We start from the raw sequence: 15349 nt of genomic DNA on the forward strand, positions 1-15349 counted from the left end.
AGATTAAAGATCATCGTGGTAAGATCCAATAGTCATGACTCAATTTCATGACGTGCATTAACCGAACTGCACACCTCACTGTATCTCACCAACCCCGCTGTGTTGGGCCAAGTTCCTCATTGTGCCTGGGGGTCTTTCTGTCTGCGCCTTGCTTCATAAGACTTCCACCAAGTTGCCGAATTTGCCCATAATGCTGCAAAGATCATGGATGTCAATTAGCATAAATCCAATGGTAGGATCCGTTTGAACATGGATGTGGAAAGGTGTATTTTGGAGATAACTTACCCATGGCGAATAAAGTCAATGCTTCTAATGGTTCATGTATTAGTACAGCACAACTACCTCTTCAAAGGCAGGTTCTCTGAGAAACTTACCTGCATCCAAATGACCTTGTGGAGTGTTGGTATCTGGATTTAAACCATCAGTCCCTTTAGCGACACTATAGAGACATTCGATGCTTCCAGATGTGATGACAGGCTCTCCACTTGCGAGACATTCAATATCTTCTATTCCATCCAACTACATTAGCATTGACCTAAGATAAGACGAGAATGTACCGCTTACGTTGTTGGACGCCTGTGGGTGTAAAAGCTTCTGTATGCGATAGCTCATGGATCAAAGTTGTGACAAGGAATTGTCCTAGCCAACCTATGTCAGATTTCTGATAAATCAATTTATCCAATGCCGCTTTCTGGTACTCATTAGGCTGAGAATCCGTTGGCACGTGTAGCCGCCGAAATTCAAGACCATCCATTACCGAGTTCGATTCGGCGGTTATCCATTGATCAGACCGTGCCGGGCAAAGAGTCAAGGTTTCGTCGAGATTTTCGGGTGATGGGTTCTCCACATATGCGTACATGTCCGAAGTTGGAATAACGAGCGATCCTATGTTGCGGTGAGTTTGTCCACGGGATTCTTCGCAGATCTCTGTCACTCCAACCCATATATAGCCTGTGCGAGCAGAATGCGATCCTACAGCCCGTGAAACAAAATAAATTCCGTTGTAGGCTTTTTACCCATTAGCATCAGTACAGTCTCTCATCTGAATCTCGAAAACTCACGGTTTGTAGACTGGGGATAGTCTGCCAAAGTCAGTAAATAGAGGCAACGGCACGTTTAAGAAGGAAATTGGGGTTTATCGAACCGTCGATATATCGTGTGCCACGGTCATTGTATTAAAACATGTATTCTCTTTCGTCGCAATACATTTGTAGTTTTGGCTGGCCAGCAATGTGGTTACCGAGTAAGTATTGCTGAATCGTGTACCTCATGGTGAATAACATAGCTATACAAGGCGAAAACGCGTTAGATTCCTCTCTAGTCGAGACTCCCACCAAGTAATACTTACTGCGCGTGTGTAACATTGCATCCATATTTCCCCTGTTCCACTCCGGATTATCAGGAAAGTACAGTCTTCTAATCAGAAAGCTGTATGTTGAAAACACATTGTCTTCATCAAAGGTTCGGCCCTGTTTTGTGGCTTTCTCGGGTCGGAGTAGACCGGTGCCGTCGCCGCTAAAAAGCGGAATGAGTAAATCCATCATTTCAAATGCATTTCCCAGCTAAACCCGAGGTCAGTAATGCTTTCAATCACTAACAGGAAGTGGTATATCTCACAATGAGCTCTGCGTCCTCGAAAGCTTGTTCAACGTAAGGAACGATCCTCCCATTCTGACAGTTTTGAAAAGCATCTTGTTTACTTCTTGGTCTGACTTTTGGAGAAGCAGTGACGTTTGCAATTGGATAATCAGTTGGTAGAGCCGACGTGCTGAGTACGAGGCCCAAAAGCGTAAACAGTTCAACAAGGGCAAGTAGTGACCGCTTCATGGTTGTGAAAGAAAAGAACACAAGTGACTCTGACTGCTTGAATGAAGTTCATCCGAGTAGTATACCAGAACAAGCAATATATGTACATAGAGGTTGCAAATCGGCGCGATATGGGAAGCGCTGGAGCGGCGTTGAACATACACTCTAAAATCACGGCAATACAACAGCACCAACAGTCTGTTGTCCTCGCGAAATTAAACAAACAGATTTCCTAGTGTAGGAACCAACAAATTCTCCAATGATGACATATCGCCGTAATACTAACACGCCTGAGAATAACAGAAAGTCGCCGGCAGTAGGAGCCCAACAGCCAACGGTTGTTTGTCAATAGATCATCTGATCTCACAGGCGGGGGATACTGTTGGTGATATTATAGTAGAGATTAATTGGTGAAATGAAATCAAGAGACGCATAGCCATATAGTCACCGCCTAATGCTTCCATCATCAATATTTTACGATTCTAGCGAAGACATTACACACACCAGCTGATACCGCCCAAATATTACTACTTCGCGCCTGAGGTTAAGAATTCTCATTGATCAAAATTTCTTTCCTGTCTTTATCAGGCAAACATGCCTTGGATAAGGTCTTGGGCTATTACATGCCTGTTTGCATTGGTTACAACATTAGTAGCAGCAGAACCAGAGCAGCTTTTGTCAAATACATACAACACGACAGATTTCCTATCTCAGTTCAATCGCTGCCCAATCTTATGTTCGGGTAACACTCCCGAAAATTGGAGCGTTTACTCTTCTTTCGAACGACTTTCGCAATGCGACCGCCCCATGCTTTTTGACTTGGCAATACATACGCGAATCAATGACCGAACAAAGTCGGTGTTAATTCGTGCATGCACGGCTGCTGTATCGAATGGACAGTCTTTGCAGGGATCGGAAGCTGCGAAGAAAGAGTTAGACACATGCGGACATTCTTTTGTCCAAACCAAAGTCCCACTGCAATTTTCGCAGAATGTTGACAAATCCACGGCTATATCCAGCGGTCATTTGGTGAGACTACTTGACCAAATGAAGGATTATTCGGGCAGTACTATAGACGCCAATGGCTGCATGAAAGATAACGATGTTATGCTCAGCTACTTTGATGGATTGGTAGTAGGCATTTACGCTGGGAAGTCATTGGCCTCAGATACTATCTCATCCATGATTGATCATCTGTCTGCTCGATACAATGGACTTAGCAATGCTACAGTCAGTATGCTAGCAGAGATTTGTGGCCAGGAAAACGACATGGATCATACAGCCGGTGTGGCAGTGGCATTGGAAACTGACATTGACTATGTTCAATCTGCATTACTGTCGTGGAACCAGGGAGAGTGTGCCAGCAAACCCAAAGCAGCGAACGACCAATCCACTTCCCGAGAGCTCATCATTCACCAAATACCTCTGCCAGCCACTGTGAGCTCAAAAGCCAAGAATTCTACAGACATGAAGTTCTTATTCAGGGGATTGGAAGGATTCGGAAACACCGCCCAGCTTCTGGATACTAATGCAAATGCCAAATATTGCATCAAGCACCAAATTGTCCTCGGTGACTCATGCACTTCGATAGCAAAAGCATGCAAGATCTCAGTCGCCGATTTTCTCAAATACAACGACGTCAAAGGAGACGGAGACGACTGGTGTAGGAAGCTGCAAACGGGGAAGAATGCATGCTGTTCATCTGGCTCAAGCAAACCACTCCCTGAAGACAATGGTGACTGCTTTACATACACCATAAAGGCGGACGACGACTGTCAAAAGATCGGCCTGCCTTGGAACCTTACACCAAAGGACATAGAAGGGTTCAACGACAAGGTAACTTGGGGTTGGAGAGGCTGTCCCGACTTGACTATCGGTCTCAAAATCTGTTTAAGCAAAGGCTCGCCCCCGATGCCAGCACCCGTCAGCAACGCCGTCTGTGGCCCCCAGAAGCCCGGCACCGTCAGTCCAGGGCCAGTCAAGGATGCTTCTGCTCTGGCTAAGCTCAACCCATGCCCCCTCAACTCTTGTTGTAACATATGGGGTCAATGTGGAATCGATTCTCTCTTTTGCACAAAAGCAGATGGGCCTACGGGAAACCCTGGAACCGCACCGCCTCGCTCAAATGGATGCATCTCAAACTGTGGCACCGACGTTGTAAACAACGACAAACCCCCTTCGAGCGGATTCCAGCGCATCGGCTATTACGAAGCATTCAACTGGGAGCGTCCATGCTTGCACATGAGATCAGTGATGTCAAACACGCAGAAGTACACTCATATGCACTGGGCGTTTGGAGACGTCAAAAGCGACATGTCGGTGTCTGTCAACGATACATACGGTCAATGGGATGGATTCATTGAGTTGAAGGACATCAAAAAGATTGTTTCGTTTGGCGGCTGGGGGTTTTCCACTGGAGTCGCCTCGTATGAAGTACTCCGCAAGGCTATGTCTCCCGAAAGCCGGGATCGCTTCATTTCGAACATTGTCTCTTTTGTGGAAGAAGCAAACGTCGATGGCATAGACCTCGACTGGGAATATCCTGGCGTGAGTGAGACCTCGTCATACGTTGCCTAGTGCTTCAACTGTTGGTTGCTAATATTCCGATTCAATGTAGGCAGCAGATATACCTGGTATTCCAGCAGGTCTACCAAGCGACACCCACAACTATCTCGATACACTGCGCGCATTACGAAAAGCGTTGCCAGCCAAGTATTCTTTGTCCATTGCTGTCCCTGCCTCGTATTGGTATCTACGGCCTTTTCCGATCCAAGAGATGTCTCAAGTCGTGGATTATCTCGTATACATGGCGTACGATCTTCATGGTAAGCAACACCGTCACCTTGCGACAAGATTTACTGCCACGATGATTAACTTGTGTGACAGGTCAATGGGATGTAGGAAATGGATGGGCTATGTCCGGATGCCCAGGTGGAAATTGCCTAAGAAGCCATGTTAACCAGACAGAAGTCATGTTGGCGCTTTCTATGAGTAAGTCAACAGTCGGGCTCATTGATACCCACAGAGAAAATATATAGCATTGCTAATTTGTTTACCTTGGATTCAGTTACCAAAGCCGGTGTGAATGCAAACAAGGTGGTTGTAGGAGAATCTAGTTACGGAAGATCGTTTCGAATGGCCAAGGCTGGTTGTACTGGGCCTAATTGTACATTCACAGGCGCAAACGGTCATTCTGATGCCTCAAAAGGAAGATGTACAAACGCCAGCGGGTACCTTTCCAATGCAGAGATTAACGAGATCATATCCAAGTCGTCAAAGTCAAAAAAGACATGGTTCGACAAGGATACCGCGTCGGATTATCTGGTGTACGATGGTAAGCTTATCCGCACTTGAGGTTTCTCCAGATACTGCATTGCATGCTAACATCGATACAGACGTTGAATGGGTAGCTTACATGTCCGATCACACAAAGGAAATGCGCCGCGACAAGTGGAAGCAGCTAAACTTTGGCGGATCAGTTGACTGGGCAGTTGATTTGCAAGAATTCAACGGGGCGGACACCTTTGGCCCGCATGGGAAATACAACAGCTCCTCTTGCATACAAGTCTTTGACGATATGATATGGGACTGGCTCAATCCATCCATAGAGGCAGTCGTAGGATGCACGAATATTCTTCAGCCCTCGCCTCTCCCGGCTGCAGTTACGCTTACGGCATATACGACAATTACGCTCCAGTCTGGAACGTCATTTAGCACGACGGTAGTATCCGCACCCTTTTCCATCTCAGAAGTTAGCTATCAGCCGTTTACATTTAACGAGTCGGATATCAGCTCATTGGGTTCTGGACTAGCATTCACGTATAACCCCACTCCCAGGATAACGCCAAATCCCGTTACGATTCTCATACCCACCGGCTGGACGGTAACAGGAATAGGAAAGGCCACGAAGGAAGAGTCGTCAACGGAGCCTTCCAAGTCAATCATTGGGCTTCCACAAGCGACTAGCACCACCACTTCATCCCATGGCGGAATTGGCTTCTTGCTGCCTATTACCTGGCTCCCAACGGTGAGCTACAGAATTCCGTCAATGCTTACTCCCAAGCCACCAGCCCCAACGGAGCTTCCTGATGATGACGAACAACCAATAGTCAATCCTCCTACTCCTCCTGGTATTGTTGACTGTCAAAACGATTCATGCACCAAGGGCCAGGACTGCGAGAATGACGAGTGTTTGCGGGGAGGTGATTGTTTCGGCGAATCATGCGTGTCTGCTGGAAAATGCAGGGGCAAGAAATGCGTCCGTGGAGGAAATTGCGTGGGTTCTCATTGTCAACGAGGAGGAATTTGTGAAGGAGAAGCATGCGAAAGAGGAGGCGGCTGTTCTAAAAAGTCCTCCGGAAGCTGCAATTCTGGAGAGTGCAAGGGCAAAGGCTGTTTCCCTCGATCAAAGTGCTCTGGCGGACAATGCGAGAGACTCACTATCAAACCTCTTCCCCGTCCAAAGGGCACTCCGGTGAGTTTCCCAAAGCCTACATGCCTCTTTGGATGTCCGAAACTCCCTGAGTGTCCATTTTGGGATCTCCTGTGCAACGCACCATGCGGCCTGATTGGTTGTCCTCCGGGGCGTCAGCCAACAGCCAAAGCCTGCACAACGTTACAAACGGGTAGAGACTGCACGGAATTCATCAGCGTTACCGAGGTGCAGACGAAGCCAACTACTAGCTGGTCAACTACTACTCGAACTCAGTGCGAGAATGTAGTCGATTGCGACGCTGCCGACATGACTGTCACGACGACTATCAAATCATCAAGTGAAGAACCAGATCCAACCTACATTGCAAAGGTTGTCGGGTACGAAGGGATGAAGCTGCTGAGAAATGAAGATCTTTTCGCATCCATCGCTACAGACGAAGACGAATTCTTCTCTTTGCTCGAGTCACCCGCGACGACCACTTCGGAGATTATCTCGACATCCGCAGAAGAGGCCACTCCAGAACCTACTCCAGCGGCGCCAGAAGTGACATGCGGGATTGCGCTTTACGCACCAATCATGTGGCGACTAGATATAATTGACATGACAGGCAGTTGGGTTTTGGACGATGAAGGTGAAAGTCTCAAGAAGGAGGTCAAAGGCTGCGGTGCAGTGACCGGATGGGAGTGGTTCAAGAGAGCGGATGGCACACGCGAGTGCCGCTTCAACCTACCACTGCTTATGAAGAAAGGGTGCGTGGAGAGGGCGATAGTCTCCGCAGGTGGTCCGGACCTAGATTGTATTTTCGCTTCTCGCTAATGCCGAAATCCGATCTTGGACTCGTTCAACACGAAAGTCCGCCATTGAAGTCCTTGTGTCTACTCCATTGTCCGCAAACAAAGTCCCTATTTCTGCCTCAGCTTATAGTTGCCGCGCGGTTCGCAAAACAGGGACCGTAAACTGAATAGCGCATGCATGGGGAGAATACAGTTACCGTTCGATATGTGTTCAGTCCGGTGCATATCTGCGGATTGTCTGGTGTGTTATGCGGAATTGCTCATCATCATTTCTCGATTCCCTCATTCGTCGCAAACCCCGTAGGTGCTTAGTGAATGTCAGCCAATATCTCACTTAACGACAACATATTGTTGAAGAACCCTTGACACACGCAATGGGGCCATAGAGCACGAAATGAATAGTACATAGAGAACATCCTTGCCTTTCATTGAACGAGAAGAAGCACAACCCATGACGCCTTACCCAGCGCGTCCTATCAAGTGGCTAGTTGTGTGCGGGGTATTTGCGAGTATTATAAAGCATCTCATAGATTGCGGAATTGCATCAAGATGGGCGTTGATCGCGCATTGGCATGGAACCTATATAAACGGCTACCCCTCTTGTCTTTCTAACTGCGTGCTGCCTAAGACAGCGATTTCTGCCATTATTTCACCCACCTGACCAGTTACTGTATTTGACATTGCCAGTATCATGACTGCCACAATCAAGCTGTATACCAATCACGGCTGCCCTTGTGCGTATACAAGTATCACTAGGCACAGCCACGTCCATGACAACACTAACATTAGTTGATACCACAGGGGCCCACCGTGCTCATATTGCATTGGCAGAGCTGAAAATCCCATTTGAAGAGGAAATCATTGACTTGGGTGTTCCTCGTACGCCAGAGTACCTGGCAATCAATCCTCGTGGCCTCGTTCCCAGCCTTTCCTACAACGGCCAGATTATCACAGAGTCTGCCATTGTCGCCCAGTTTCTGGCCGATGCCTATCCGTCCCACCTAGTCCCGAACGCTGGCACTCCTGAGGCGGCCCTTACTCGCGCCAGAATAAACTTCTTCGTGGATACCTTTTTTAGCAAGGTCAATTCTCTTTACCACAAGGCGCTTTTCGCCAAGACAGAAGAAGAGGCCGAGGAGGCTTCGGCGGAATTTGTGAAGCAGCTTGAGAAGGAGGTTGAGCCGCTCTTGAGCGATGCAGCCCCGTATTTTGGAGGAAGCAAGACGTTGACGTTGGCTGAGGTATGTTATCAAAAGAATAAAATAGAAGAGTCATTAAAAAACATGTCTGTACTAATCCTGATGACAGGTTCTTACCGGATCTTTCATTCTGCGATTGCTCTCTCTACCAAAGAATGGCGTTGGGCCAGAGAGTTTGATCAAAGAACTGCCTACCAAGACACCCAACTTTTATAAATGGGCAACCACAGTGGTAGAGCACCCCAGTGTGAATGGAATCTGGAATGAGGAAAAGGTTGTGTCTAACACCAAGGCCCGCCTTGCAAAGCTGAAGGCATAAATCTGACATTATGAGATACAAAGAATGCTAGAGTAGATGAGAAAATATGAATCACCAGCTTTGGCAAATGGTTTCACGCGGTTGACGTGACTGTGGCGTTATGTGTGACCAATAATTAATGAACAGCAATAGGCTATTTCGGCCATGCATTGATGGTTCTTCAGATATGTAAACCTCTACTATGAAGATCCTCGAAATTGTCGCCAAGTTCTCGACGTAACGTAATCTGACTGAGCATCCTATTTTGGGCTGCCGGAGCGCGCCGGGGTCGAGTTTCATTAGCCACCACATGCGCGATCTGGATCCCCGCATCGGGTAGCGCAAATGACAATGGAATGGCGTGCTTACCGCTTGGCTAGGGCAGAAAACAAACACTTCAACTTTTAACCGAAGACATTCACTTATTCAGAGAAGCTGCCTACTCGTAAACGCCAGGAGGACGTCTCACGATGACTCAAGTCACCCTTCCCACGGCACTAGGCCCTCAAACGGATCTACAAACTGTTGTAGAAAGTCGGACGAGGGAATGGCACTTTCACATCTATTTTCTCCTGCAATCGCCGACTGAAACGGCCGCAGCGCTCGCGCTTCGTGATGCTGTATTGAAACTACGTCGTGATGGTAAGCAAGTCGCCAGGTGATCTCGAGCCTTCGCTGACTATCGTCATGTAGGCGCATTCGTCGCCGTCCCCCTACACAGGGTGAATAAGGAACCCATCGGGCCTCATCCTGCTGGATCGTACGAGAGTAAGTGGAAACGCTGGTGACTGCGGTTGACCCCAATGATACAAGGCTAATTGTTGGATAAAGTTTGGGTTCCGGACACTTCATTTTCTGAGGTGTTTTTCTACTTGGCAACAAACCGGGGAAACCTGAGGTATGAGCCCCCGCCTTTTTGCTTAACATGTGAGGCGCAAGCCACCACGGTCTACTTTGCCAACCCTGAATACACTATGCTTCCCGATGGCCAAGATAAACACGGTTCATTTCGATTCTAAGAAACTATATAGTATCCTGGTCCATCCTCTGACATCTCAACAACGCCGAGATCACGAATCTCGGAATGCCTGGTTGGGCACTCCATGGCCCATTTACCTAGACGGATTGCCGCGTAAAAGTGACGAGGTCCCATTTCAATATCCTGAGCTACGTCTTGGTTGGTCTACTGCCCCCGATGACGAGATCTCCCTCGATGAGAGGCGAAGAAGGGGGGCGAAAATTGAAGCATTGCTGGCCAACGATCCTGAAGCGGCTCCTGCTCCTGTAGATTAACGATGGATATATTTTTAAGACATAAAAGGCCTCACGGGGGATGCAATAGCACACTATGCATTGCGTTCTAACGACAACGGATATTTTACATGGCTACAGTTCCCTTCCAATTGGAACACAACAAGTTGTTCATGCATGAACACAATTATATAGCACAGCAATATGGGAGACAAGTTCTCCTGCTGCACCTGGAGCATTTTTTTCTTCAAAGAAATTCTTTGCCATCAATTACCCCCCATGGTGAACCTGAAGACTGTTTTCCAATTCTCTTGTCAACGGCCTGCTCTATTGGCCAGCACCAAGAGCAGCAGCAGCAATAATATGATCCACCAGCAGCATTATCATAGGTACAAAAGAGTAGGTGTACTGTTACTTATATACTGGCTTATTAACTTTCAAAAATTGACTTATAGAATGGCAAAACAATGTCATCAGAGAAGTCATTTACAGGCGTTGCCGGGAGAAGATCGCGTTCAAAAAGCTGTGCCCCGCAGAGTAGACGCCTAGATACGATGCAAACAACCCCAATCATCACCGTAAGCGCTAATCCTTGCAGTCCCTTCATGGATGCCATTTAACCCGGTTACTATCTCCATGTATCAGCCGATGCCCAAATCGTCTCTAGCTAATCAGATTCTGCCAGCACCTGTGCCACGTACGCGGCCGGTCAAAACACGGTCTTGCTTCAAGATTATTGTCTTCTCAATTGTCCAATCATTTACCCAGTGGCTAGCTACCAAGCCTCGAGGAGCCGCTCGATACTAAAATGACTGCGCCTTTGGAACTAAGAGCTTGCAATGCTTGCGCGAAGTCGAAGAGAAAATGTGACAAGCAGATGTTGTCCTGCCAGAGATGCAAAAACGCGGGTATGGAGTGCGTGTACCCACCTCCAAGGCAGTCTTCATATGTGCTATTACACGATTCTGTCTTGTCTAATGAGGTCGCTGGCTCGCCAAAACACTCCGCAGGCATTCGTGAGATTACAGGTGTTAATACTGCAATACTATCACCGGCAATTGATCTCTCAGCCCCTTCCCATCAACCTTTTAGCGCACATTCGCCTTCAGGCTGGTTTCTTTCTCCAGAGACATGGAAGATCGAGCCTTATCCTATTCACATTAATCCAAACATGAATTTGTTTTCTAGCTCCATGCTCAAGCGTTATGTCTCGGTGATCCAACACTGGCTCAAGAGTTGGGCCATGTCGGGCAGTAACCCATTCATACACTCTCATTTGTATCGGACTCGATTTCCAACCTGTGTTCAGGTTGCCTACACCACTTTATCAGCCTATATTAACAGAACCGAAGGCAATTACGAAATCATCCTGAGGATAATAGAGAGTCAAGCGAAAGAATTGCTGACTGGCCCAGACTTAGGCGTCAACGACGCGCTGGAACCTCTCGACCTTTTGGAGCAACTGGCTCGAGTCCACGCCTTGATGGTATACCAAATTATATGTCTCTTCGATGGCGATATCCGATCGCGCCATCTTGCTGAAGGCCGCTCTCATATCTTGGACCGCTGGGTTATGCAGATGGTCGAGTGTGCCAGTAGCAGTCTATACCCGCTATCGTTGACGCTCGATCCCCTCGATCTTGTAGAAACTGCTTGCCAAGTTGACCCACCGAGCCTGACTGGCAACACAGAGCATCTCTGGCACACCTGGATCTTGGCAGAAAGCATACGGCGTACATGGTTAACAGCTACGGGGCTACAAGCCTTGTACTTAACCCTCCAGCAAGGCTGGGCTTTCTGTCCCGGAGGCATGATGTTTACGACACGCCACGGAGTTTGGGAAGCCAAAACGGCTTTGGCATGGGAGATGCTGTGCTTAGAGACAGACATTGGGTTCATCCAGAGATTTGAGACCGAAAAGCTTTTTACAGAAGCTAATCCTTTAGAAATTGATGATTTTGGGAAGATGATCCTGGAGAGTACATATGGAACAGAAAGAATGGAGCGATGGACTCAATGCTAGTACACTTGTCAAAGATAAATCTTGTTCAGAGTTCTTTACTTCTTTTATAGCTTTACCAGCGACCAACGTTTAGTATTCACAGCGTTTATTTTGATTTGTCGTTCATCAGGTTGGCCCGAGTATTGATTCTGGATCTGGGATCAAAAGTTGGGGCGTATCCTTCCTCTGCACCAGCTATTACAGCTTTACCGACCATCCTACCTTGATCATAATAATTATTTCTATAACCCATGTCTCATATTAAAATGAAGCCCTTCATTGTCCTTACGACTAGCTTCTTCACAGCCTTCGGCCATTCCACCGACACCATACGCAGTTACTTGTATTGAAGTATGGGCTGTGAGAATCTCGGGTTGTACTGCAACAGCTTCGCCTATTTTTTTCCCACGCAGCCAAGAGGTTCGAAATAATACTGTGCCTGTTTCTCAGTTCTTCTAGCTATAGTCATGGGCACAAATCATGGTATTCAATGCGGCAAGCGCTGTCAGCGGACACGGTCCAGTAGACTTGGCGGCACATAGAACGGGAATATATACCGTGGCTGCTTACATAGGCCGCCACTTCACGGTATGTCTGTCGATACAATTGGAAGTATTATACGTAGTACGCGATTTCCAATCATTCCACTATCAAAACGTACTGAAGGACGTTGGAACTTTCGTAGAGGAGGCAACTCCCATGTACAGTACTCTAAGACTTCCCGCATCCCTGCTACTACTTTGAATGCGGCGACTAAGCTAAATAGGATAGCTCCCGCCATTTGCCATCTAAATTTGCTGAGCAAAATATGATCCACTCCGCAAGCAACTCTTCTCTAGGCTTCTAGACGAGGACAACGAGTAAGTAGATACCTTCTTCCACCAAACAGATGACAGATTGAGCTGCTAATCAATGAGATGAAACCGGCATATCGGCGCAGAATATGCGACCGTCGGTCTAATACAAACCAATTCAGATCAAATGGTTACCAATTGACTTGGAAATGCGGTCATGCACGGAAATTGCGGATGCATGGAGACACCGATGCGAAGTATGGGAAGAGGAGACTGAGGCACTTGGGATATCAGGATTAGCCCGCTCTTGGATGTTCAACTTAAGTATAAATATGGCGCACAGCACAGAAGGATGTGGCAAGCCCCAATAAGACAACATAAACAACGACTTACAGGAAAAGAGACCAACAAGCACAACAATGGCTATACAAAGAGTTCTTGTCACCGGAGCAAACGGCTTCCTGGGAGAGAGCGTGTGTCGAAAGTTTTGCCTCGAGGGGTGGGAGACATATGGCTTGGTGCGTTCTGCTGATAAGGCGGCCGGTCTGACGGAAAATGAGATTATACCACTCGTGGGCGCGCCTGGAAACCTGGGCTTTCTTGAGCAGATTAAAGATGTCGAGTTTGATGTCATTATATCTACTACCGAAGACATGGTCCGTTACGAAGCCCACTTTGCCGACATCATTGCCCTCGTTACTTCTGCATCGGCGGCAGCAAATCGTGTAGGAAAGCAACCTCTCCTCTTGTTCACCACTGGCGCTAAAGACACCGGACCATCTGGCCTTGTCTCATCCAAGAGTTTCGTGGTAACGGACGAGTCAACTGTTCCCCACAATCCTCTCCCAATGCATGTTATACGACATAATACTATACAAAAGGCATTTGATCATGCTGCCAACTTCCACGCAATCTTAACTCGACCAACGCTCATCTACGGTCGCAGCGCCTCTTGGTATGGAACAATTCTTCATCAAGCTGCTACCGGGGATCAAATCGTTCTATATGGCTCTGAGGATGTTGTCTACCACGGCGTGCACGTTGATGATGTGGCCGAGGCATACTTTTTGCTGGCGACCAAGGTTGGGTCGCGGGGTCATGGCGAGCTGTACAATATAGCAAACGATGAGTACGAAACTCTTGGCGCCATTGCAGAGGCAGTCAGCAAAGAATACGGGGGACAACATACGATCACATTTAAGCCTGTGGAGAGCGGGAAGCTTTATCAAGAATTGACTGGTTTCTCTCACGCCATGAGTGCCGAAAAGCTGAAAAAGGCTGCTGGTTGGAAACAAAAGAAACCTGGTTTTACTGAGGGTTTGAAGGTGTACAGCGCAAGCTACAATGAGCTTTTCAAAAAGGGAGACGCACGAGCCATGCGGATAATCGAGTATAAAAAGATGGCGGATTTCAAGACTGAGGATCTGCCGCTGTGAATTTGCGGCACACGCTGCTAATACTTACCTGTGTAGAGCCGCTCGCTACCTTACAAACTTAGTCTTAGATGTATCAAGCCGATGAAAGAAGACGCAATAGATGAACTTAGTACAGATACTCTGATTTTACGTTTCATAGTGCGATGTTTTAACTTTAAGTTAGTCGTATTTCCATATATTTAGTAGTTTATTATTGGATAGACAAAGTCCATTTTTCGAGATGCACGTTTATGAGCACGAGCAGTGTGTTTCTAAATTAGGAGTCTATCTCGAATACCAACATGCCATAAGGTATGAAATGGTTGGAAATAACCATAGTATTAGATTTGACTATTTGTATCTTCTCATTGACAATGATGTAATTCCCCAATGTGGCCGTGTATTCATGTAGTTCTCCACAATGTCTACGACTGAAACTATTTCTTGGACAAACAACACATGCACCTGTGTGAAATGCAACTACTTTCTGTTTGTTCTAACCTTGCCAAAAGACTTGCAATTGCGACCCACGATCTAACATGCGTTTTGTTGATCAAAATTAATTGATACCATTAGTTAAGTCAAAAGCTCTTCGCTCTACTTGAAGACTTTGAAGCATTTATAAATCAAGTCTCCACTACATAGAGGTTATATTTATTATCAGGAGGTTCAGTACAGCTGCAACAGCTAGGTCAGAGGAAGGCTACGCCCCAGCCTCTGAATTCTCCACTACATACAAGGAATATTCTGCTCAAAATTCATACATATCTCAGCCTCTGAGACCCATGAGCTATTTTACCCCTTTGCTCTTGAGTTTACTATTCCATAAATGACTACGGTGAATTATATCTCCACTGCATATGACACAAAATGAGTCTTGTTAGTAGGCCAAATGTCAGATGTAGGTTCCATATAATCATATTACCCATGCAGTTTCATCACTAACAATCAGGGGCTTGGCTTTCTAACCCAACTGCTTTCCCAAATAGGTTATGAGAGCGAAGTTTAGGTGTTCGATGAGCAAATGATTATGCAATATCTTCGTACATATGCAGGCCCAGATCCAGTGAGAGAGAAATGATAGTGAATTGAGAGCACATCGACTGTCCAGATGTAATGCACATAAAATATGAAATGCTCAGATTCCCACTGAGATTATGGCCAATCGTATGATCAAGCTTTTGAGATAAAAGTTAACATAGTTGATTATCGCCCGCATTCTGTGTACAGTGCAACATGGCTCATGGATTCATGGTTTAGGATGAGTTGCGAGCTCCTTCCTAGTCTGGAATAAAAGAATTATAAGCATACTACAGAGCTTTGGCGGAGAGAACAGACAAACTAGCCGAGATTGG

At 46.8% G+C, this 15349-nt stretch overlaps 5 protein-coding genes across 5 annotated transcripts; 4 read left to right on the plus strand and 1 right to left on the minus strand.

Annotated features, from left to right (window-relative positions):
• Positions 1 to 116: 116 nt before the first annotated feature.
• Positions 117 to 1827, minus strand: Triagg1_10631 (uncharacterized protein; the record flags this gene model as incomplete). Its single annotated transcript, XM_062894724.1, has 7 exons — positions 117 to 193; positions 286 to 309; positions 375 to 506; positions 565 to 1008; positions 1062 to 1082; positions 1349 to 1562; positions 1618 to 1827. The coding sequence occupies 7 exons, from the start codon at positions 1825 to 1827 to the stop codon at positions 117 to 119; spliced, it is 1122 nt and encodes a 373-aa protein (XP_062750437.1).
• Positions 1828 to 2853: 1026 nt separating this feature from the next.
• Triagg1_10632 (CAZyme family GH18) lies at positions 2854 to 8553 on the plus strand (the record flags this gene model as incomplete). Its single annotated transcript, XM_062894725.1, has 10 exons — positions 2854 to 4353; positions 4424 to 4631; positions 4693 to 4797; positions 4874 to 5140; positions 5202 to 5996; positions 6052 to 6280; positions 6436 to 6990; positions 7723 to 7769; positions 7837 to 8276; positions 8344 to 8553. 10 exons carry the CDS (start codon positions 2854 to 2856, stop codon positions 8551 to 8553), a joined length of 4356 nt encoding a protein of 1451 aa, XP_062750438.1.
• Positions 8554 to 9002: 449 nt separating this feature from the next.
• On the plus strand, positions 9003 to 9825 carry Triagg1_10633 (uncharacterized protein; the record flags this gene model as incomplete). The annotated part of the gene is made up of 4 exons (XM_062894726.1): positions 9003 to 9174; positions 9226 to 9300; positions 9364 to 9430; positions 9564 to 9825. 4 exons carry the CDS (start codon positions 9003 to 9005, stop codon positions 9823 to 9825), a joined length of 576 nt encoding a protein of 191 aa, XP_062750439.1.
• A 1129-nt stretch (positions 9826 to 10954) lies between these two features.
• On the plus strand, positions 10955 to 11806 carry Triagg1_10634 (uncharacterized protein; the record flags this gene model as incomplete). The annotated part of the gene is made up of 1 exon (XM_062894727.1): positions 10955 to 11806. One exon carries the CDS (start codon positions 10955 to 10957, stop codon positions 11804 to 11806), a length of 852 nt encoding a protein of 283 aa, XP_062750440.1.
• A 1192-nt stretch (positions 11807 to 12998) lies between these two features.
• Positions 12999 to 14015, plus strand: Triagg1_10635 (uncharacterized protein; the record flags this gene model as incomplete). Its single annotated transcript, XM_062894728.1, has 1 exon — positions 12999 to 14015. The coding sequence occupies one exon, from the start codon at positions 12999 to 13001 to the stop codon at positions 14013 to 14015; it is 1017 nt and encodes a 338-aa protein (XP_062750441.1).
• Positions 14016 to 15349: the final 1334 nt, after the last annotated feature.

The sequence above is a fragment of the Trichoderma aggressivum genome (genome assembly GCF_033847375.1).
Source record: "Trichoderma aggressivum f. europaeum strain CBS 100526 chromosome Unknown scaffold_078, whole genome shotgun sequence".
Lineage (NCBI taxonomy): Eukaryota > Fungi > Ascomycota > Sordariomycetes > Hypocreales > Hypocreaceae > Trichoderma > Trichoderma aggressivum.